Source organism: Phyllobates terribilis, unplaced genomic scaffold (genome assembly GCF_046119375.1).
Source record: "Phyllobates terribilis strain yellow unplaced genomic scaffold, ASM4611937v1 Scaffold_1__5_contigs__length_1240528914, whole genome shotgun sequence".
NCBI classification, from domain to species: Eukaryota; Metazoa; Chordata; class Amphibia; order Anura; family Dendrobatidae; genus Phyllobates; species Phyllobates terribilis.
Window position 1 is genome coordinate 756563134 of NW_027362761.1, and position 23582 is coordinate 756586715.

The 23582-nt window shown below is 42.7% G+C and overlaps 1 protein-coding gene across 1 annotated transcript in view; it reads left to right on the forward strand.

Annotated features, from left to right (window-relative positions):
• The window catches only part of LOC141149662 (fibrillin-2-like), a 238446-nt gene that overhangs the window by 77902 nt on the left and 136962 nt on the right, over nt 1-23582 (forward strand). The window contains exon 5 of the mRNA XM_073636910.1: nt 20038-20133. Within this exon, the coding sequence (XP_073493011.1) occupies nt 20038-20133 (96 nt within the window). The remainder of the gene's footprint in view (nt 1-20037; nt 20134-23582) is intronic.

Sequence of the window (23582 nt, forward strand, 5' to 3'; positions counted from 1 at the left end):
CAACGGTACTCCCACCAGATAGATGTGCAGGTACGACAGCGTCTGTCCCCGGCTGGAGTGGGAGGGGGGGAGGAATATCCCAGTGGTGCAGGAGCAGAGAGGGGAGGGACTCTGGGCATAGGAAGGAGCCCATTGGGTGCTAGTCACCTGGGCTCGGGTGTCAGAGGGAGTATAAAAGGTGGGCACCATCTTAGGAGTGAGTTCAGTCAGACAGAAAAAGAGGAGAAGAGTAGTGACAGGGAGCAGCAGCCCTGTCTGGGTGCTGCTCCTGAAGGGAGCAAGAGAGAGAAAGACAAGAGGAAAGGAACAAGGAACAAGGAAGGAATGGAACCTGGAGAAAGGCCCAGAGACATGAAGGAAGAGGGAACCCGAACACGCTAGGAGTCAGCGGGTGAAGGGTTGGCAGATCAGGGTACCGGATCCCGAACTGGTGGAGGCCACTTATCCTCAGCCAGGAACCGGAGGTCGTGGCCACGTCTTGGCGCGACCACTCACTACACTCACCACGAAGGCACGCCACATAGGGTCAGGGAAACCGGAGATAGGTTTCGCCACCAGAAGGCCCGAGGAAGCTGGACATGGGTGGGTCCCTAGTGGGGACGGCCAGAGAAAGGAACGGAGAAAGGAGTTCAAGGTCACACTCTGGAACTGCCTGGGGGTTGGTCGAGCCCCGTACCTGGTGGACGCAGCACGGCTCGGGTCGTCATCACCTGCAGGACTGACACTGATAACATCTGTGAGTAAAGCATTGAAAACTGCAATCAGTCTCTGTGTTCCATCGCACTACCAGCACTAAAGGTACCGGGACGCCCTTTCTATCACTCCCTTCACCCGCACCAGCTGCCCTGAGGCCATACCTCTCCCGTTGGGGGTTATACCACCATTGCTGCACACATACCACCGGCCTCAGCGGACTGTTCTGCAGCGGCGGCCTTGCGACCGCAAATCAACGGGTGGCGTAGTCGACACTTAAACAACATCTACAAAGACTGCCACACACTTAGTTTGACCACCCTGGGCACGGACCGGGTCCCCGCCACTCGGAGGCTACTACCCCCATCGGATCCGGCTCCGGGTATTCCCCCGCGCACACGTGCGCCGCACCACAGCACTGGCCCAGGGGGCGCGTCATATTCACATCTACAATCAAGGCTCTGGTCCAGCCTCTCTACTGCAGATTCTGTTACATTTCATTGAATAAACACAAATGCATGCAGTGCTGTTTTGCTGTTAAAATGATGGACGGCTCAGCAGAAACTGAAAGAGAATCTGTCATTTGGTTTTAGCCAGCCCATATGTGAGCAGCAGGATGTTTCTAGTGATGTGTCACTTACTGAGCTGCTTGCCATCATTTTGATAAAATCACTGTTTTATCTGCTGAAAATCTACCAGATCTCTGAATGCTGAGCTCTGTATAATCCAACCCACACAACTGATTGGCAGTTATGTGTGTACGCTGCATAGGCAGAAAGCTGCCAATCAGTAGTGAAGGCAGAGTGTAACAGAGCTCATGAATATGGAGGATTACATGGCAGCAGAGTTACTAGTCCTGTAGTGAAAATCTCCTGCTGATAAAACAGTGATTTTACAAAAATAACACAGGTCTGCGACTAAAAAGCTGTTTGAGTTAGAGCAGACAACCCAGTAAGTAATACATCGCTGAAATCAGGGTTTTTGTATCTAGATTATGCTGCTTTCAGATTAGATGGCAAAAACCTGGTGTCATTGCCATTAAATGAAACTGTGCCGTAGAGCCTGAGATCACAAGTGAATGTCTCACAAGTTGAGGGACCCTTTGCTTATGGATTATGGTCAATGGTCAATGAATTATGGTCAATGGATTATGGTCAATCCATTGCTTATGGATTAACATTTTAATGGGTGTGGTAGTAAACTACCACACCCATTAAAATGTCAATCCATGAGCAATGCATGCCACTAATTTTTTAGCAACACAGATGGTGACCATGGTAGTCCCCTCGTGGGGTAACCAGAACTGCTGGTAGGCTACCTAAAATATTCATTTGACAGGATTAGAGTATGCATAGATTGCCTTATTTAAGGAGACATTAAGGGTTCACTATATACCGGTAATCATATCAATGAGAATCTACGTTTTGCTTTTATTGGGCATAAAATTTTCCCTTTAAAAAATTCCAGCTTTCAGTTCCCAGCGAAAATGGATTAATGTGGAAACAGAAAACCACTGATTTATATTCTGCTTAAAAATGAATATTTTTTGGAAATATAGTTGCCGAAATCTGCAAAAAGTTTATTTTCAGACACTTTCTTCCCCTGAGAACAAACTGCTTTTTTTTTTTTTTTTACAGTATCTCAAGGCTTTAAATTAAATCTTGTTTATTGAAACACGATTTTAGTCTCGGAGTCTCAGCCCAATCTCCAGGCTGCACTAATTAAATGAATATTTCTTTTGGCATTGGGCAATAGAAGCCTCCAGGAAACAGAAAGCGTGCCTTAGGCAGAATTCAGAGAAAACGCTCCCCCATGTACTATCAGGAATGCTAGAAAGCAAAGCAGGAGGGATTTAGCTAATTTGTATTTCTTGGATATCGGTAGAAATCACTAACTTCTTAGCCTGGAAGTAGTTTCTCTATATGCAGACTAAATAGTCGGCCCTTTATCTTGAAATGTGTTTTATTCTTTTATCTATATAAGTGGAAAACTAGTGAGGTATTGACTAGACTGGACTATAGAAACGCTTTCTGTGCTAATAGCAGGACACGTTATTCTGGAACTTCTTAACACTTGAGTAAAGTCTAGCAAAAGTAAGAAACTTGGGAAAAACAAATCTACCATAACTGTAGTTATATGGTTGCACACACCTTGAACGTCTATTCAAATGGTTCAGCTGAACAGAATGCCGAGGCGTAATATGGTATTTTAGTAATGATCAGGACCTGTGCTGTGCAGACAAGCCCATCTTTTGTATTAAATGGGCTTGAGTTCAAAGAAAGATAACATGAATTTTATGAACTGTGTCACTATTAGGGCAGGTTCACACCACCAATTTCTCCACATCCGAGAAAAACGGGCCGATTATTCTGAACAGACTTGGATCAGAGTGGCATCAGTTTTTCTCGGACATGGAGGGAAAAAAAAAGTTTTTCCACCTTCTCCATTCTGCCAGTCCGTAAAAATCGGATGTCATGTGAATATGGTCTGATTTTTTTCACGGACCCATTAACTTGCATTGACGATTTTCATTCGACCCTTGAATCAAAATTTGAAGACTCCGCGATTTTCTGCAGACATGTGAATGGCTCCATAGACTATCGCAGGTATGAATGCGATCCGTGAAAAACACTTGTACTAGAAAATCGTACGTCTGAATAAGCTCTTAGACATACAGAAAAAATGAATGTGGTTGTCCATGCTGGAATCTTTTCTACTAATTAACATAGATGATAAAGAGCCTGTTCATACCAGAAGATGCTGCAACTTCATGTACTAAAACAGCTGAAGACTACACATTGAAATAATGTGACGTAAGGAAGAATGCATGTTGAAAATGGAGCTGCTGCAGTAAAACCATGCAGCTTAAAAACCACCACAAATATGTGCTGGGAGAATGTGGCTTAAAGCCATTTTTTCCCTTTCCATTATTCTACATACAGTTCTTAAAGACTAATGACACCTTTGATATGGAAAAAATGATTTTTACATATGTTAGTGGTTAATAAAATTGCCCTGTTTTGGGCTGCAATATTTATTCCTTCATTCATTTCCAGTCTCACTCATATGCAGTTTCAGATGCTGATCCAAGTTTCAGATTTTTCTCTTGTAGGAGTGTCTCTCCCTGTAATATAGGCAGGAGATAAGCTCTGCATATCCAGGGTGCTGTTGTCTTCACTTGCTTTCATGTATCAGTGCTAAATCTCTCACAAGTTAAGGGACTCTTTGTGGTTATACATGCCACTAATTCTTTAACAACACAGATGTTGACCACTCCTCATGAGATTATACTTTCCTCTTCACAACCTTCCTCCTTGTCTATAACCTTCTTTCTGTTCACTCCAAGATACTCTCTCCTCTCTCCATTGCAGAACTGTGTACAACTCCTCCTGCACTCAACTGCTACCTCTAACACTGAAAGAAGGAAAAGTGAAGCAGAGAACTGTCAATAGCAGAAAAATCTCTGATGGATTTGTAACAATTCAGGGAAGCACTCAACTAGATAAAGGACTTACAGACAATAACAGCAGCAAAACTATAGAACATTGTACAGTGGCTTGTGAAAGTATTCACCCCCTTGGCTCTTTTAAGTGTTTTGCTACCTCACAACCTGGAATTTCACTGTTTTTTAGGGTTTGCATCAGTTCATGTAAAGAACATGCCTACAACTGTGAACATTTGGTTTTCTTTTTATTGTGAAGCAAACAACAAATAGGACAAAATAACTGAAAATTTCAGTGTTCATAACTATTCACCCCCCTAAAGTCAGTACTTTGTAGATTCTCCTTTTGCAGCAATTACAGCTGGAAGGTGCTTTGGATAAGTCTCTATCAGCTTTCCACATCTTGCCCCTAGGATTTTTGCCCATTCCTCAAGGCAAAACTGCAAGTCTGACCACAGATTCTCAATTGGATTAAGGTCTGGACTTTGGCTAAGCCACTCCAAAACATTTACACATTTCCCCTTAAACCACTCGAGTGTTGCTTTAGCAGTATGCTTTGGATCATTGTCTTTTTGGAAAGTGAACCTCCATCTCAGTCTCAAATCACTGACGAACTGAAACAGGTGTTGCTCAAGAATATCCCTGTATTTCGTACGATCCATCTTTCCCTCGGGTTGGACCATTTTCCCTGTCCCTACTGCCGAAAAACATCCCCACAGCATGATGCTGCCGCCACCATGTTTCACTGTGAGGACGCTGTTCTTGGGGTGATGAGCTGTGTTGGTTTTGGCGCCAGATATAGCGTTTACCTTGGTGACTAAAAAGTTACATTTTGGTCTCATCTGACCACAGCACCTTCCTCCATACATTTGGGGAGTCTCCCACATGTCTTTTGGCAAACTCAAAATTGTCTCTGAAGAGACAATTGGCAAACTCAAAATGAGCCTTACAATTATTGTGTGTAAGTTAAGGGTTTTTCTGCCCACTCTTCCATAAAGGCCACCTTTGTGGAGTGTACAGTTTATTGTGGTCGTATGGAGAGATACTCCAGTCTCTGTTTGGGAACTCTGCAGCTCATTCAGGGTTACTTTTGGTCTCTGTGCTTCTCTGATTAATTCCGCCCTTGCCCTGGCTGAGAGGTTTGGTGGGCAGCCCTCTCTTGGCAGGTTTGTTGTGGTACCATATTCTTTCCATTTGATGATAATGGATTTGATGGTGCTCCTGTGGAACATCAGAGATTGGGATATTTTTTTTTATAACCTAACCCTGACTTGTATTTCTCAACAACTTTGTCCCTGACTTGTTTGGAGATCTCCTTGGTCTTCATGATGTGGTTTGGTTGGTGGAGCCTCTTGCTTAATGGTGTTGCAGCCTCTGTGGCCTTTCAGAAAAGGTGTGTATATACTGACAGACCATGTGACACTTAGATCGCACACAGGTGGACTTCCTTTCACTAAGCATGTAACTTATGAAGGTAATTGCTTGCACCAGATATTTTTAGGGGCTTCATAGCAAAAGGGTTGAATAAATAAGCACTTGCCAATTTTTAGTTATTTGATCCCATAAATTTAAATTATGCCTATATTTTTCTTACTTCACCAACTTATCCTATTTAGTGCTGATACATCACACACAAATCTAATTACAAAAATATTTCAACACAGATTGTAATGTAACAAAATTGGTAAAAAGCCAAGGAGGGTGAATATTTTTGCAAGCCAATGTAAATGAATACTATGAATCCACAGCACACGGAAGCCAGGGAGAGGGAGAAGGAACTAATACTCCTCTCAGCACATTGACATGTGCGTGTGAAGCCTATGCACTAAAATAAATAATTGGTGCAGACAATGTACATCGGGACATACTACTATTGACTTTTTTTGTTCATTGAAATACATATACATATAGCCAAAAATACGGGAACATAGTTTCCCTCTCTTCTGCCTATTACAATGACCCGGCTATAGAGTGAGATGTAATGAGAAGTGAGAGAAATGGAGATTATTTTCTACCAGTAATATGGGGAAGTTATTAATCCATTGATCAGTATAAATTCATTATGATTTTGATATAAAAATACTGACAGCCTAGCTAATGAAAATAGCGGCACAGGAATATACCGCACATCAGGTTTCTGTGATCCTTATGTGCCATCTACCTCCAGCGCTAAATGGTTATATTTAATTTATTTTTAGTTCCTTCTTTAAGCAACGAGTGGAGGTTGAATCCAAGCCAATAAGCAGCAGGGGATCGTTCTGAAAAATGAGTTTTTTGAAAAGGAGTTTTTAGACTGAGCGCCAGTGCTACCACCTTCTATTGTAATTTGTATTTCATATTACATACAGCAAGCAAATGAACAATAAAAAAAAATCGGTATTAAGGTGTGCAAGGCCGTCATGGTTATGTTATTTTTCAAACTACTCTATATATGCTAACAAGCCTCTTAAATAAGCAACATAAAAAAAATAATAGTCATGACTCGAGAGCAAAAAACTTTAGGCTGTCAAAATTCATACCCTAGCACGCAACACTTTCAGTAGGTGTTCTAGAGAGTTTTGCCACATACAGCCATAGTAACTCGCTATTTATGTAAGAATGTAGCAACATGGTATTACTATCATTGTTTAGAGAATGAAAATAACTCAGAGGACAAAATATAGCAAAAGTATTTTTTTCAGCATATGGGATAAGTTAGCCATAAAGGAATACATGTCGGCCCCTGCTCGCTTTCTGAAACGCTTCTATATAAAAAGAATTATCCAGCTGATCACCACATCCAATCAAATGGAACGTAATTGTGTTAAATTGTGTATGTATTACCTTAAATTGTTATGATATGTGTTTTGTACAGATTTTAGAACACCTTTTAGTTCTCATGTGTAAAGAGCTGGTGTACATGGCGGTGGCATCAAACCCTGCTAATGTTCTAGGACAGCGTTTCCCAAACCCAGTCCTCATGGCCCCCTCAACACATCATGTTTTCTGGATTTCTTTAGTATTGCACAGGTGAGAGAAGCTGTGGCAGTTCCTGATGCCTTAATAATAATTTAATTACCTGTGCAATACTAAGGAAATCCTGAAAACATGATGTGTTGGGGGCCATAAGGACTGGAGTTTGGGAAACACTGCTCTAGGAGAAAGTGTCAAGCACTAGAGTAGTTGTGAGTTTGGTGGCACTGAGCCCTGAAAAAGATTGCTAAACAGGGAGACTAGGGAGCATTATTAAAGAGTCAGAGTTGGTATCAGAACAGTATGTACCCAGACCACAGGAGAGGTCTGGGAACCCTGTACAATGTGTGATCACTGCCATCGCGGACTGTGCCAGTGGGCAGCAAAGAAAGACACAATAACACGGAACTTTTTTGGAGGAATGCAGCCTGGTCCAATAGAGACACTGTGAGACTATCAGTGGGATTTAGGACGAGACTAGAGATTACGAATTTCCTGAGTTACCAGACCTTGTCTGATTTTCCTGGGTGGAAAGGAGTTGTTTCTGGGCAGTGAAAGACAGACATCAGGAGCCATTGCTGGTCCAGCATAGATTGTGAAGCACCAACCATGAGATTAGGGAGTGACCAGCAGATAAAATGATACTGTCTTATATAGGACTACTGAGAGGCGGTTATATCTGATTCAACAGAGTGGGTGGACTGGAAGATTTCTAAGAAACAGTATTACGGGTAATGTTTTCTTGGTAGATAAGCCATGTGTTAGAAAATATGCTCCTTCTGCATAAAGTAAAATAGTTAAAATGTTACACTGAAGAAAATAGTTGGCCTTTCTGAGGTTACTAGCATATACAATTTACAAAATTTGCGTCTTTCTATATAATAATCTTTTTATTTTTATAGCACCAGCATATTCCGCAGCGCTTTACAATTCAGACAATTTACAGACATTATGGGCACTGTCCCCATTGGGGCTCACAATCTACATTCCCTATCAGTATGTCTTTGGAATGTGGGAGGAAACTGGAGAACCCAGAGGAAACCGACACAAACACGGGGAGAACATACAAACTCCTTGCAGATGTTGTCCTTGGTGGGATGTGAACCCAGGACTCCAGCGCTGCAAGGCTGCCGTGCTAACCACTGAGCCATCGGGCTGCAGAGGGACCCTCTCAAGCTCTAGAGCTGCTCCATTTGCACCCCCGCATTCCTATGATTTTACTTGAGAAATTAAAGGTTTTGTGCCAAGTTTCAAAGTTATCCCCTATAACTTCGAAATCGATTCGTGCAGAGAAGACATCCTCTTTAATAAACTGAAGTCTACAAGTAGACTGAAGATAGCTCATATTTATAATTTGGTTATGTTACTCATTTATTAGCATATACTGTATATTCAATGGGCAGCTAATTAAACTAAAATATACTACATTACATATACATTTACACAGGTTTTGGGCATAAAACTTTCATAAAAGAGCTTCTTTAATGACTTATAATGCTACAAATTGCAGCAGTTCACTTGGCACTTTCTAGAATAAATGTAGTGTTGAGCCACCCCCGTAGTGTTCGGGTTCGGTTCGGTTCGTCGAACACCGGGATGTTCGAGGAACTGTTCGTCGAACTGTTCGTCGAACACCTTAGAACACCGTCGAACACCGTTAAAACCAATGGCAGGCAAACAAAAACACATAGAAACACATAGAAAACACCTGCAAAGGTGTCCAAAAGCTGACAAACTGCTCAGAAGACACTCTCTTTAAAAAAGCCGGCCGGCAAATTCAGCAGCGGCATACACCGGTACCCGACAATTTAGACAAGAAGGAATAGAGCATCACACATAGATTAGATAGATAGAAACATGTCAGTCACACATATAAGAAGCACAGTGACAGTGTTGGTTACTGCACTTGTCATTTAGTGTAAAGGATTTATTAAAAAAAATATTAGTGTTTTCATGCACCGTCTCTTTAAAAAAGCCGGCCGGCAATTCAGCATCTGTACCCGACAATTTAGAACAGAAAGAATAGAGCTTCACACATAGATTAGATAGATAGAAACATGTCAGTCACATATATAATAAGTACAGTGATAGTGTTGCTTACTGTACTTGTCATTTAGTGTAAAGGATTTATTTAAAAAAATAATAGTGTTTTCATGCACTGTCTCTTTAAAAATGCCGGCCGGCAATTCAGCAGCGGTACCCGACAATTTATAACAGAAAGATAGAGCATCACACATAGATTAGATAGATAGAAACATGTCAGTCACATATATATGAAGTACAGTGATAGTGTTGGTTACTGTACTTGTCATTTAGTATTAAAATAAAGGATTTATTATTAAAAAAATTGGCGTGGGGTTCCCCTTAATTTTAGGCTCTAGCGGAGGTTAAGCAGACGGCTGGGGCAGATGTTTGAAGCCTGGGAAGGGGGTAATACCCACGGAGCTTCCCAGGCTACTAATATCAGCCCCCAGCTGAATACATAGCCTTTACTAGCTATTAAAATGGGGGACCCCCCCAAAAAAATGACGTGGGGTCCCCCCTAATTTAATAGCTAGCAAAGGCTAGGCAGACAGCTGGGGGCTGATATTAATAGCCCAGGAAGGGAGCCATGAATATTGGCCCCCTCCCAGGCTAGAAACACCAGCCGTCAGCCGCCCCAGAAATGGCGCATTCATAGGATGCGCCAATTCTGGCACTTAGCCTCGCTCTTCCACGCTGCCCTGGTGCGGTGGCAGGGGGTAATAGGGTTGGGGTTGATGTCAGCTTATAATGCCAGCTGACATCAAGCCCAGGTTAGTAATGGAGAGGCGTCTATAAGACACCCCCATTACTAACCCCATAGTCAAAGTTAAAAAAAACACAAACACCCAGAATAAAGTCCTTTAATTGAAATAAAGACACAATCCTTTATTGTTCTAAATTAAACCATACTTACCATCACGCCCATTCCAGCTGAAGCCAACGATCTCCTGCAATAAAAGAAAAATAATAAAGCAACCTCATCCTTACCTTTCCATGGTTCCCACGACAGCTTCAGCTCTGCTACATCGAGATGACAGGCTGGACCGCAGCAGAACGCTGCCATCCAGCCTGTCATCCCGCAGACACTGAGAAGCGCAGGCTTGCTTGCGCTGCTCAGCGTCTCTCTGTGACGACATCCAGATGAGCCGAGTTCATGTCCATTGAACTCGGCTCACCTCATGCACGTCACTGACAGCGTGGGAAAATTCTCACGCTGAAGCGCTGATTGCAGGAGAATTTTCCCACGCTGTCAGTGACGTGCAGGAGGTGAGCTGAGTTCATTGGACATGAGCTCACCTCATGCACATCACTGACAGCGTGGGAGAATTCTCCTGCACTCAGCACTTCAGCGTGAGAATTTTCCCACACTGTCAGTGACGTGCATGAGGTGAGCCGAGTTCATTGGACATGACCTCGGCTCATCTGGATGCCGTCACAGCGAGACAGTGAGGAGCGCAAGCATGCCTGCGCTTCTCAGTGTCTGCGGGATGACAGACTGGATGGCAGCGTTCTGCTGCGGTCCAGCCAGTCATCTCGATGTAGCAGAGCTGAAGCTGTCGTGGGAACCATGGAAAGGTAAGGATGAGGTTGGTTTATTATTTTTCTTTTATTGCAGGAGATCGTTGGCTTCAGCTGGAATGGGTGTGATGGTAAGTATGGTTTAATTTAGAACAATAAAGAATTGTGTCTTTATTTCAATTAAAGGACTTTATTCTGGGTGTTGTGTTTTTTTTAAATACTTTACTAGAAATTCATGGCGGTCATGTCTAATACTGGCGTGACCCCATGAATTTTGGGCTTGGGGCCAGCTGATAATACCAAGCTGGCCCTAACCCCTTTATTACCCAGTGAGCCACCGCACCAGGGCCCTGGATGAGTTGGGTACAGCGCCAGAAGATGGCGCTTCTATGAACGCGCCATTTTCCGGGGTGGCTGCAGACTGCAATTTGTAGCGGGGGGGGGGGCCCAGAAAGCTTGGGCCTCCCTGCGCTGCAGATTCCAGCCCCCAGCTGCCTAGTTGTACCTGGCTGGACACAAAAATAGGGCGAAGCCCACGTACTTTTTTTTTAATTATTTCATGAAATTCATGAAATAATTTAAAAAAAAGGCCTTCCCTATATTGTTGTGTCCGGCCAGGTACAAATAGGCAGCTGGTGGTTGGGGGCAGCCCGTTCCTGCCTGCTGTACCTGGCTGGACACAAATATAGTGCGAAGCCCCACTTCAATTTTTTTTAATTATTTCATGAAATTCATGAAATAATTAAGAAAAAAAGGGCTTCCCTATATTGTTGTGTCCGGCCAGGTACAAATAGGCAGCTGGTGGTTGGGGGCAGCCCGTTCCTGCCTGCTGTACCTGGCTGGACACAAATATAGTGCGAAGCCCCACGTCAATTTTTTTTAATTATTTCATGAAATTCATGAAATAATTAAGAAAAAAAGGGCTTCCCTATATTGTTGTGTCCGGCCAGGTACAAATAGTCAGCTGGTGGTTGGGGGCAGCCCGTTCCTGCCTGCTGTACCTGGCTGGACACAAATATAGTGCGAAGCCCCACTTCAATTTTTTTAAATTATTTCAGGAAATTCATGAAATAATTTAAAAAAAATTGACGTGGGGCTTCACCCTGTTTTTGTGTCCAGCCAGGTACAACTAGGCAGCTGGGGGCTGGAATCCGCAGCGCAGGGAGGCCCAAGCTTTCTGGGCCACCCCCGCTGCAAATTGCAGTCCGCAGCCACCCCGGAAAATGGCGCGTTCATAGAAGCGCCATCTTCTGGCGCTGTACCCAACTCATCCAGGGCCCTGATGCGGTGGCTCACTGGGTAATAAAGGGGTTAGGGCCAGCTTGGCATTATCAGCTGGCCCTAAGCCCGAAATTCATGGGGTCACGCCAATATTAGACATGACCACCATGAATTTCTAGTAAAGTATTTAAAAAAAACACAACACCCAGAAAAAAGTCCTTTAATTGAAATAAACACACAATTCTTTATTGTTCTAAATTAAACTATACTTACCATCACGCCCATTCCAGCTGAAGCCAACGATCTCCTGAAATAAAAGAAAAATAATAAAGCAACATCATCCTTACCTTTCCATGGTTCCCATGACAGCTTCAGCTCTGCTACATCGAGATGACAGGCTGGACCGCAGCAGAACGCTGCCATCCAGCCTGTCATCCCGCAGACACTGAGAAGCGCAGGCTTGCTTGCGCTCCACAGTGTCTCTCTGTGAGGGCATCCAGATGAGCCGAGTTAATGTCCAATGAACTCGGCTCACCTCATGCACGTCACTGACAGCGTGGGAAAATTCTCCTGCACTCAGCGCTTCAGCGTGGGAGAATTCTCACACTGAAGCGCTGAGTGCAGGAGAATTCTCCCACGCTGTCAGTGACGTGCAGGAGGTGAGCTGAGTTCATTGGACATGAGCTCACCTTATGCACGTCACTGACAGCGTGGGAAAATTCTCCTGCACTGAGCGCTTCAGCGTGGGAGAATTCTCACGCTGAAGCGCTGAGTGCAGGAGAATTCTCCCACGCTGTCAGTGACGTGCAGGAGGTGAGCTGAGTTCATTGGACATGAGCTCACCTTATGCACGTCACTGACAGCGTGGGAGAATTCTCCTGCACTCACCGCTTCAGCGTGAGAATTTTCCCACGCTGTCAGTGACGTGCATGAGGTGAGCCGAGTTCATTGGACATGAACTCGGCTCATCTGGATGTCATCACAGAGAGACGCTGAGCAGCGCAAGCAAGCCTGCGCTTCTCAGTGTCTGCGGGATGAGAGGCTGGATGGCAGCGTTCTGCTGCGGTCCAGCCTGTCATCTCGATGTAGCAGAGCTGAAGCTGTCGTGGGAACCATGGAAAGGTAAGGATGAGGTTGCTTTATTATTTTTCTTTTATTGCAGGAGATCGTTGGCTTCAGCTGGAATGGGCGTGATGGTAAGTATGGTTTAATTTAGAACAATAAAGGATTGTGTCTTTATTTCAATTAAAGGACTTTATTCTGGGTGTTTGTGTTTTTTTTAACTTTGACTATGGGGTTAGTAATGGGGGTGTCTTATAGACGCCTCTCCATTACTAACCTGGGCTTGATGTCAGCTGGCATTATAAGCTGACATCAACCCCAACCCTATTACCCCCTGCCACCGCACCAGGGCAGCGTGGAAGAGCGAGGCTAAGTGCCAGAATTGGCGCATCCTATGAATGCGCCATTTCTGGGGCGGCTGACGGCTGGTGTTTCTAGCCTGGGAGGGGGCCAATATTCATGGCTCCCTTCCTGGGCTATTAATATCAGCCCCCAGCTGTCTGCCTAGCCTTTGCTAGCTATTAAATTAGGGGGGACCCCACGTCATTTTTTGGGGGGGGTCCCCCATTTTAATAGCTAGTAAAGGCTATGTATTCAGCTGGGGGCTGATATTAGTAGCCTGGGAAGCTCCGTGGGTATTACCCCCTTCCCAGGCTTCAAACATCTGCCCCAGCCGTCTGCTTAACCTCCGCTAGAGCCTAAAATTAAGGGGAACCCCACGCCAATTTTTTTAATAATAAATCCTTTATTTTAATACTAAATGACAAGTACAGTAACCAACACTATCACTGTACTTCATATATATGTGACTGACATGTTTCTATCTATCTAATCTATGTGTGAAGCTCTATTCTGTCTGTTATAAATTGTCGGGTACAGATGCTGAATTGCCGGCCGGCTTTTTTAAAGAGACGGTGCATGAAAACACTATTATTTTTTTTGATAAATCCTTTACACTAAATGACAAGTACAGTAAGCAACACTGTCACTGTACTTCGTATATATGTGGCTGACATGTTTATATCTATCTAATCTATGTGTGAAGCTCTATTCTTTCGGTTCTAAATTGTCGGGTACAGGTGTATGCCGCTGCTGAATTGCCGGCTTTTTATGTTTCACTGTTGGCACTGTTCCCATCGATTTGGGCAATCACTGTAATGCCACAACCACCATGGCTGTGGCATTACAGTGAGTGGCAGACAATCCCTGCATGATTGGTGCTCTAAATAGCGCCAGACATGCAGGACACGCTTTTGGTGCACGAACAGTTATCGAACATAACCTCGAACAGCCGAATTTTTTGCAAATCGTTCGGGTTCGTCGAACAACTCGAACACCGCCCAAAACAGCTCGAATTTGAGATTGGCGAACAGTTCTAGTCGAACACCGCTCATCTCTACTAAATGCCTATTGGGCCAGGTTTCATTAGTGAGATGTGGTGTCCACATATCAAATTGAGCGTTAGTAAATGTGACTATTTTAATCTAGACTTAGAAATGAACTATACAACCAGATTAATCAGTATAATTTCATGAAAATCATATTACCCAGTCGATTAAAATAGCATTTATAAATATATCTGATTCATTTCTTGTGTATGATCATGTAGATTAAATGTATTAACACTTTAGCTATTTCTAGAAGAAAACTCACTTCAATTTCACTTTGTACAAATACTGTACATTAATGTCTATGATCTTCTAACAAGCATGTATTTGTCATTTCTTACCGCTTTTGCATACTATCAGCTAGTGGCATGAAATGGGTTAAATGAGTACGATGGCTGGATTTATTCACAATGATTCAAGAAACGTTTGGCTCAGAATGTTTCCACCTACACCATCCAACTTTTTTTTAATATATATGTATTTTTTGGAACATATAAAAAGAGAGAGATTATTTTAGTCCTAGAGAAAGTATTGAGCTGCAGCTGAACCAACAACCTGTTCCGAAACCCTAGGGATCTTTTTTTTATCCTTACAAACCTTCTGTGTTTTTTCCACTGACAATTGACCATGTGAGTTCCTAGTTGTGAAACGCTCTTTACGTTTTGTCTTCATCTCTCATAAACCTAATGTCCAAACTACATGTTTAGGGAATTAATGGTGCTCGGGCTGAGGCTACCTCCAATTAAGCCTCATTGTAATTATTTATTAGAACATTCACAACAAAGAAAATCCGGGGCGGTAAATTAATTCACTGAATTCAGAAGTGGTTAATAATATTTACTTGTGGCATTAATTGTTTTTGGCAAAGTTGAAATCTGTATAAACAGTCACCATGAAATTGTTCTCATTTGCTCAGACATTTGCTGTGATGAGACAGTCGAGACTCTCCTATCTACAAGTCAGCAGGATTCACTAGCATTATTCTGATGACTCATATCTATCTATCTATCTATCTATCTATCTCTATCTATCTATCTATCTAACTATCATATCATATCTATGTATCTACAGCGCATTGTGAAAGTATTTGGCCCCCTTGAACTTTTCTACCTTTTGCCACATTTCTGACTTCAAACATAAAGATATAAAATTCAAATTTTTTTGGGAAGAATCAACAACAAGTGGGACACAATCGTGAAGTGGAACGAAATTTATGGGATATTTTAAACTTTTTTAACAAATTCAAAACTGAAAAGTGGGGCGTGCAATATTATTCGGCCCCTTTACTTTCAGTGCAGCAAACTCACTCCAGAAGTTCAGTGAGGATCTCTGAATGATCCAATGTTGTCCTAAATGACTCGTAATGATAAATAGAATCCACCTGTGTGTAATCAAGTCTCCATATAAATGCACCTGCTCTGTGATTGTCTCAGGGTTCTGTTTCAAGTGTAGAGAGCATCATGAAGACCAAGGAACACACCAGGCAGGTCTGAGATACTGTTGTGGTGAAGTTTAAAGCCGGATTTGGATACAAAAAGATTTCCTAAGTTTTAAACATCTCAAGGAGCACTGTGCAAGCGATCATATTGACCTGGAAGGAGTATCACACCACTGCAAATCTACCAAGACTCGGCCGACCCTCTAAACTTTCATCTCGAACAAGGAAAAGACTCTACAGAGATGTAGCCAAAAGGCCCATGATCACTCTGGCTGAACTGCAGAGATCTACAGCTGAGGTGGGCGAGTCTGTCCATAGGACAACAATCAGTCGTACACTGCACAAATCTGGCCTTTATGGAAGAGTGGCAAGAAGAAAGCCATTTCTCAAAGATATTCACAGAAAGTCTCATTTGAAGTTTGCCACAAGCCACCTGGGAGACACACCAAACATGTGGAATAAGGTGCTCTGGTCAGATGAAACCAAAATCAAACTTTTTGGCCACAATGCAAAACAATATGTTTGGCGTAAAAGCAACACAGCTCATCACCCTTAAAACACCATCCCCACTGTCAAACATGGTGGTGGCAGCATCATGGTTTGGGCCTGCTTTTCTTCAGCAGGGACAGGGAAGATGGTTAAAATTGATGGGAAGATGGACGGAGCCAAATACAGGACCATTCTGGAAGATAACCTGTTTGAGTCTGCAAAAGACCTGAGGAGACTGGGACGGAGATTTATCTTCCAACAAGACAATGATCCCAAACATAAAGCAAAATCTACAATGGAATGGTTCAAAAATAAACGTATCCAGGTGTTAGAATGGCCAAGTCAAAGTCCAGACCTGAATCCAATTGAGACTCTGTGGAAAGAGCTGAAAACTGCTGTTCACAAACGCCCTCCATCCAGCCTCAATGAGCTTGAGCTGTTTTGCAAGGAAGAATGGGCAAGAATTTCAGCCTCTCGATGTGCAAAACTGATAGAGACATACCCCAAGCGACTTGCTGCTGTATTCGCAGCAAAAGGTGGTGCTACAAATTATTAACTCAAGGGGGCCGAATAATATTGCACACCCCACTTTTCAGTTTTGAATTTGTTAAAAAAGTTTAAAATATCCAATAAATTTCATTCCACTTCACGATTGTGTCCCACTTGATGTTGATTCTTCCCCCAAAAATTAGAATTTTATATCTTTATGTTTGAAGCCAGAAATGTGGCAAAAGGTAGAAAAGTTCAAGGGGGCCAAATGCTTTCACAATGCACTGTATCTATCTAGTGTCATGCTTCTGGATTCGAACATTTGATCCTGTGTTTTGTGGTCGACATATCCTCCCGCTAAAGCACAACAGATTCACCTTTTCTTTGGGTGTTTTAGTTCTGTTATCTTTGTTTCTGTCGGTTTTGCATAACAGGTGTTTATCATTTACTCTTTTTGTCTGTCCTATCACCTTTTGGGTGCAGCTTTAAATACCTTCATACCTCCCCCTACTGGTGTTTCCTGCTGGTGACAGACTTTGTTGGATTCATTCACTTTTCTGTAGATTGTGCTGGTTGCAGTTGTTTTGTGTGTGATTCCTTTATTCCTTAGGGAACTGCTTCTCTAGTGATCCAAGGACCTGCTAAGGACATTCAGGGTAAGCTGCTGTCGAGTGGGGGAACCATTGCGTTATCTTAGGGTGCCAGGCAGGGACAGACCAGGGTCAGAGAAGATCTTTTACTAGTCTGAACAGGGACCTGTCAGATTCTGGCGTTTGTCTCCCTGGTTTGTACATTACCCGTATGAATGTGGCTTGGCAGTCATAACATTTAGCTATCTATCTCATATCTATCAATCTCATATTTATCTATCTATCACAGTCAATATGCCTATAAACGAAAAAGTAATTGTAAAGACCATGGCATAACTTGAAGCTAGATGGCCCCAATGCAAAATCTCCAACAGGGGCCCCAACTATCACAAGTCCTTAAAAGGGTTTTCTAGGATTTTTATATTGATCGCCTATCCATAAGATAGGTCATCAATATTTAATTGGTGGGACTGCGACACCCTTCATCCCCGCAAATCAGCTATTCCCAGTGTCGGCGGCTGGATGTGCTCAATTGTGGAGCTGCACATCACAGCTCCGTCAACTGCACAATGGCCACATCTGCCCCCTTTTCGAATCTCTGGCACCAGGAACAACTGATGAGTGGGGGTGCCGAGTGTCTGATCTGCCGATCAGATATTGATGACTTGTCCTAAGGATAGGCGATCATGTAAAAGTTCCGGACAACCAATTTAATTGCAATAGTCTTTTGATATAGGCCAAAGGAACATATTGGGCCCCCCTTGTCCAGAGGACTTGGGTCTGACAGCAACCCTTGCACCTATTATATTTATGCCCCTGGTAAGAACCAGACATACAGTAGTACATGGTCTGGCTAGGTCACTTCTGCATTTGGCAATTCTGTTTGTCTGTTCTTGTCTGGTAACAGTGAGGAATCTTTTATCTGCCAAGGGCCATTTGGATATTTATACCATCCTTCGGGGGCCGTACAAATTATACGCTAACTTCACCCACAAAGTACGTCCTGACGCTACCACTGGTGTCAGGACCTAACCTTTCATTGCATATGCCTTTGCATTCAGTGGTGGACACAGCATGTGTGTGCTCACAGGGCAAGAAGAAATTAAAAGTCCAGCAGCCGTCAAAATACAGCAGCTGGCCCAAGCACTGTGGTCCCTGGGAATCTACCCGGGGGCTGGATAAAAGGTCCTGAGGTTCCCCACCCCTTCTGTAAGCTAAGAAACTAGCACAGACAAGATCTTGCCTATAGCAACCCATTAGGCCATGTTCACATGAAGCAATTGAAGTACTTTTTTTTAGCGACTTTCCAAATTTGTGGTAAAAACGCAACAAGTCTGGAATTTTGGAAATTGTCATAAAAAATGCAGCACAATTGCTTTCATTATTTTCATGACAAATCACAGAAAAAAAGCAATGATCAAATAAGTAGCTATGGGAAACATTTACAGTTCACATCTGCCCAATATACTAAGGGAAATACAAAGTAGGGAAGAGATGAACCATTGACCCCCAAAAGTGTTCACACCTGTAGTGAGAAATGTGTCTGACAGACTAATACCGCCCTGAATGTAGAATTTATCATCTGAGAAGGGTCATGTGTTCTGTCTGTGCACCCAGGTAATCATATTTTGAGCACTGCGGTGCGACACATGTGCCCTCTGTGCTCATCCTAATGAAATGGCAGCTCGAATTCCCTGAACTCTTTGGGGTGAAGTTGTTGGAATGGCAAACACACATCCAATGAATAAAAGCATGATGTGCACCCAAGAGCAGAACTTTTAACTGCATACTCTGCGGAGGGAGGCACAAAAAGATTTCTATAGCTCAGTCCCCTTTTTCCAGACAATTCCAGGGCTCCGGGAAAAATTGTATCACTTCCTAGCATATGACACCATAATGAAATTCATCTGTTTATACCCCATGTGTGCTGCCTGTCCCTGGACCCCAGAAGGCAAACACATCCATGTGAGAGCAGGAGCTTACATTCAGCAGATTGAATGCTTCCTATAAGTTAGTATAGTATGAAACCATAACAAATATCAAATAAATCAATACACAATAGAAATAAGACATCATGCGATGCCCATGGACATCAATGATAGAAAAACTAGGGAGAAGAAAACATACGGTAGATGGTTTTTTTATCTTGATGAAGAAGTGTGTAGTACTTTGAAACGCGTTGACCAAATAAAAAACTGCAAAACTACTTGTGTGGACCTGGATTTACCATTTTCGATTACCAGCAGGGCGGATCATCCACAATTTCCTTTTCCATGGACATCAGTGGACTATCAATGTAATGCACAGACATGTTGGGTTCTCCAGAGGAAGAGATGCTCCTTGTAGCCATTCGCAACGCATCACAACATGGGATTCTAGGTGTTCACTGTTTTAACAAAATCTGTGACAGAGGCTCCCGTAATCAGAATTATCTACTAGAGTAATGAATATTTGGGTTTTCTGAACCAGGCAACCTTTTTAATTTTTAATTAACTGTGAGAGAAAGTGTACTGAGATCAAAGTGTATATGGTAAATCATTTTAATACATTTTAGCCAAGAATTTCATTTTTTTTTCATTTGTTAATGTTTTATTGTACTGCTAGTGTAATGAGTGTTTTTATGTTATGTATCAATTATTATCTTGTAAAAGACACTGACATTTGTTTCACGTTGCACTCCTTGCCTATTTCACTAATACCAGTTTATAATTATCTCTTTATTTTACCTAGTTATGAATTGCAATGTGCGCTGCATGAATGGAGGATCCTGCAATGAGGACTCATGTGCCTGTCAAAAAGGATATACCGGGACCCACTGTGGACAACGTATGTATACTTAGAATAGCCTAAGCCTTCCTTTAAATATATTACGTAGGTTACATGTGTATAGACATGTGCTTCTTTAAAGAATAACCATCATTTTACATTTTTATTTCATAAATCAATAGTACACAAAACATAAAAAAAAACTTTGTAATATATCTTATTAGAAAAGTCTGCTTCTTTCTCCTCCTGGACTGATCTTTTACTCTCACTTCATGGGTTAGGCTGTGTGCCCACGATGCGTTTTTTAAGCGTTTCCGCAGCGGCACATGCTGCGGAAATTTCCGCTGCGGATTATCATTGCGTAAAAAAACGCAGCGCTACCAATTATTTTGCGGACACGCAGCTTAATTGCCGCCATTGACTTGCATTGGAACGCATGGATTACGCATCACTGCATCTGTACATGCGGAATCCAAGCGTTTCAATGTGCGGATGGTACCCGGGTGTGGAGGAGAGGAGACTCTCATCCAGACCCGGGTACCATAGAACCTGTAAAAAAAAGAATAAAATAAAAAATAAATATTATATTTACCTTCTGATGGCCCCCGCTGCGCTCGTCCTCTCATGCCGGCAGATCACGGTGGACTGAAGGACCTGCGCTGACGTCATAGTCATGTGACGGCAGGTCGTTCAGTGTAGTGCACCGCAAGCTGCCGGCAAGCCAGGACAGAGCAAAGCAAGACTCCGGGGGCCATCAGAAGGTAAGTATAAATTTATTTTTTTATTTTTTACCATTCTTTCGGTCACACTATATAAATCCATGCCGGTTGCATGGATTTATATAGTGTGACCAAGTTGTCAAGCACTTTTCCAAGTGATGCTAAAATCTCTTGGAAAGTGCTTGTCAACTCGCATGCGGAAATGCATGTGAAGAACGCTTCACATCCGCATGTCCCTGGCAGGAAAAACGCATGTACAATCCGCATGTACAATCCGCATGTACAATCCGCATGTACAATCCGCATGTACAATCCGCATGTACAATCCACATGCGTTTTTTTCTGCCAGGGAGATACAGAAATGCTCAGGAAAAAATCCGGAGCATTTCTGCATCGTGGGCACATAGCCTAAAACCTGTATTCAGTGAAGTCAGATCTTCCCATTACTGAGACAGGAGATGACGTTTGGTGCTCATAAAGTTTTATGGAAAGGAGAGAACTTTATCAGCGCCTACTGTCATCTATCTCTGTAGTGGGAAAATCTGAGTTCACTGAACACAGATTTTACCCGTAAATTAAGAATTTTGGGAATGATTGATCAGCTCAGGAGGAGAAAGAAGATATAATGCAGTTTATTATTTTCAGCCATGTTATTCATTTCTGAAAAGAAAATGAAAATGACAGGTGCTCTTTAAATACAGTTTCAACCTGCCATATTATAAGATGTAAGAAGCAAAATATTAAATAAACATAGCTAAAATCACAATGTCCTGTGAATGCCAGCTAAACGCTGGCTTTCATAGGAGGATTGTAATGACAGGCACATCAGCCTTCAGCAGACTCCCAGCTGTCATGACAACCCATCGGCGCCCCACAGTCACGGGTGGGCAATGGGCGGGTGCAATGACGGGCCCCCCTGACGGCGCATGTTAAATGCCGCTGTCAGAGATTTACAGTGGGATTTAACAGACTATCTGCCACGGGCTGATCATAGCTGATTAAATCAGCTATCATCTGCCAGGAAAGATGTGGGCTCAGCTTGTGAACTCGCATCAAAGTCAAGGAGCGGTCATATGACGTACCGGTACATCATGTGTCGATAAGGGGTTAACCCCCCCCTGTTATAGTGATCAGGTCTCAATAGTCTACCTGTGGATAGTTGATAACTGTCAGTAATGACAGAACCGTTTCAATAAATACATTTATTTTAGGCTCCATTCACACACCAGATGTGGGTCTCCTAACCTGAACACAAGAGGCTCATAGACATATATATGGCTGCCATGCTCTTGTCGGGAGACTTCGGGCCAGGCCAAGCATTGTGATTCGTACTCGGACCATGACATCGGGCCTAAAGGGAATCTGTCACCTGGGTTTATGCGTCCCAATCTGAAGGCAACATAACATAAGGGCAGAGACCCAGATTCCAGCACTTACTGGGTTTCTTGCTGCAGTTTTGTTAAAATCACTATTTTAGTGGCAGCAGTTCTACCAGGTCTCTTAATGACGGGCTCTGCTGGCACCTTTGATTGGCAGCTTTCTGCCTACACTTTGTATGGGCTGAAAGCAGCCAGTCAATAGTGGAGATCGAGGATAGCCTGAGGTCATGAATATCGAGAAATACAAAGCAGAGGACTAACAGAGCAGCAACTCAAATGTTCCAGCGCTGGAATCAGAGTTTTCGCTCATTCTTTATGCTGCCCTCAGAGGGTCTGCCTATACTCAGTGACCGAGGTTCTTTAATGAAGCATTAGGATTGTATTAGTACCTGGCTAATAAACCTTTCTCTGGGACAGAATATGTATGCACCATGCACCTGTCCCCAGCCCTAGGATCACAGCACATTCCACAGAGCTTATTGGGGATAGCTCATATTTCCATACCACAAGAACTGAAATAAATGACATTTTTGTGCTGCATAATTAAATGGGCTTTCATTTCCAAATATTTTTTACAGTCTGCCCTTGGCTAGACATATGAGTCTGTGGGGGACTGAACCTGGTCCTAGTGGCTTTGGATGACAGCCAGTTTCAGGCATCCAATTAGTCTGCATCCTCATGCAATCATGCTATCCAAGTCTGTCTCTTTCACAGCACTTTTCTAGGTTCATCTTGGCATTTATCTGGGGTGTTGTCAAGCCTGGAATCCTTATAGAAAGGAAACCATTTGTTAAAAAGCACCACAAAATAATAGGAAAGACTGCAAGTTCTCATGACCAGAGACGGGAAGGGCTGGGAACATTTCCATACCAATTTCCCATGGCCAGAAACGCTCAAATGTTTGATTTCCCACATTTACAGATCAGTACAATTTCTAGTGTTGCTTGACATGTAGCTATGTGATAAGTTAGGTCTTGCACAAGTACAGCTCCACGTGTGTGTGGACAGTCAATGGAAACTCTGTTTTCTAATTATAATAATTCATTTTTAGCTGCATAAAGGATTTTTATTAATCATCTTTGTATTATTCTGTCTGATTGTATGTGAAAGCTATAATTTTTTTTTGCTTTAATTCAAATATTTAAAAAAAAAAAAGGGAAATTTCCAAGATTTCCATATATAGTGTGTAAAAACAAATATAGTAAAAGCTGCACAATGATGGTGGGGGGAAATTATTAGAAACAGGATTATGTCTTCAGTTAACGTTTTAATAACTTTTCTACTATGAGAAATTCATCCTACAATTAGTAAAATCATACTAATATATACAACCCCTGGCAAAAATTATGGAATCACCGGGCTCGGAGGATGTTTATTCAGTTGTTTAATGTTGTTGAAAAAAAGCCGATAA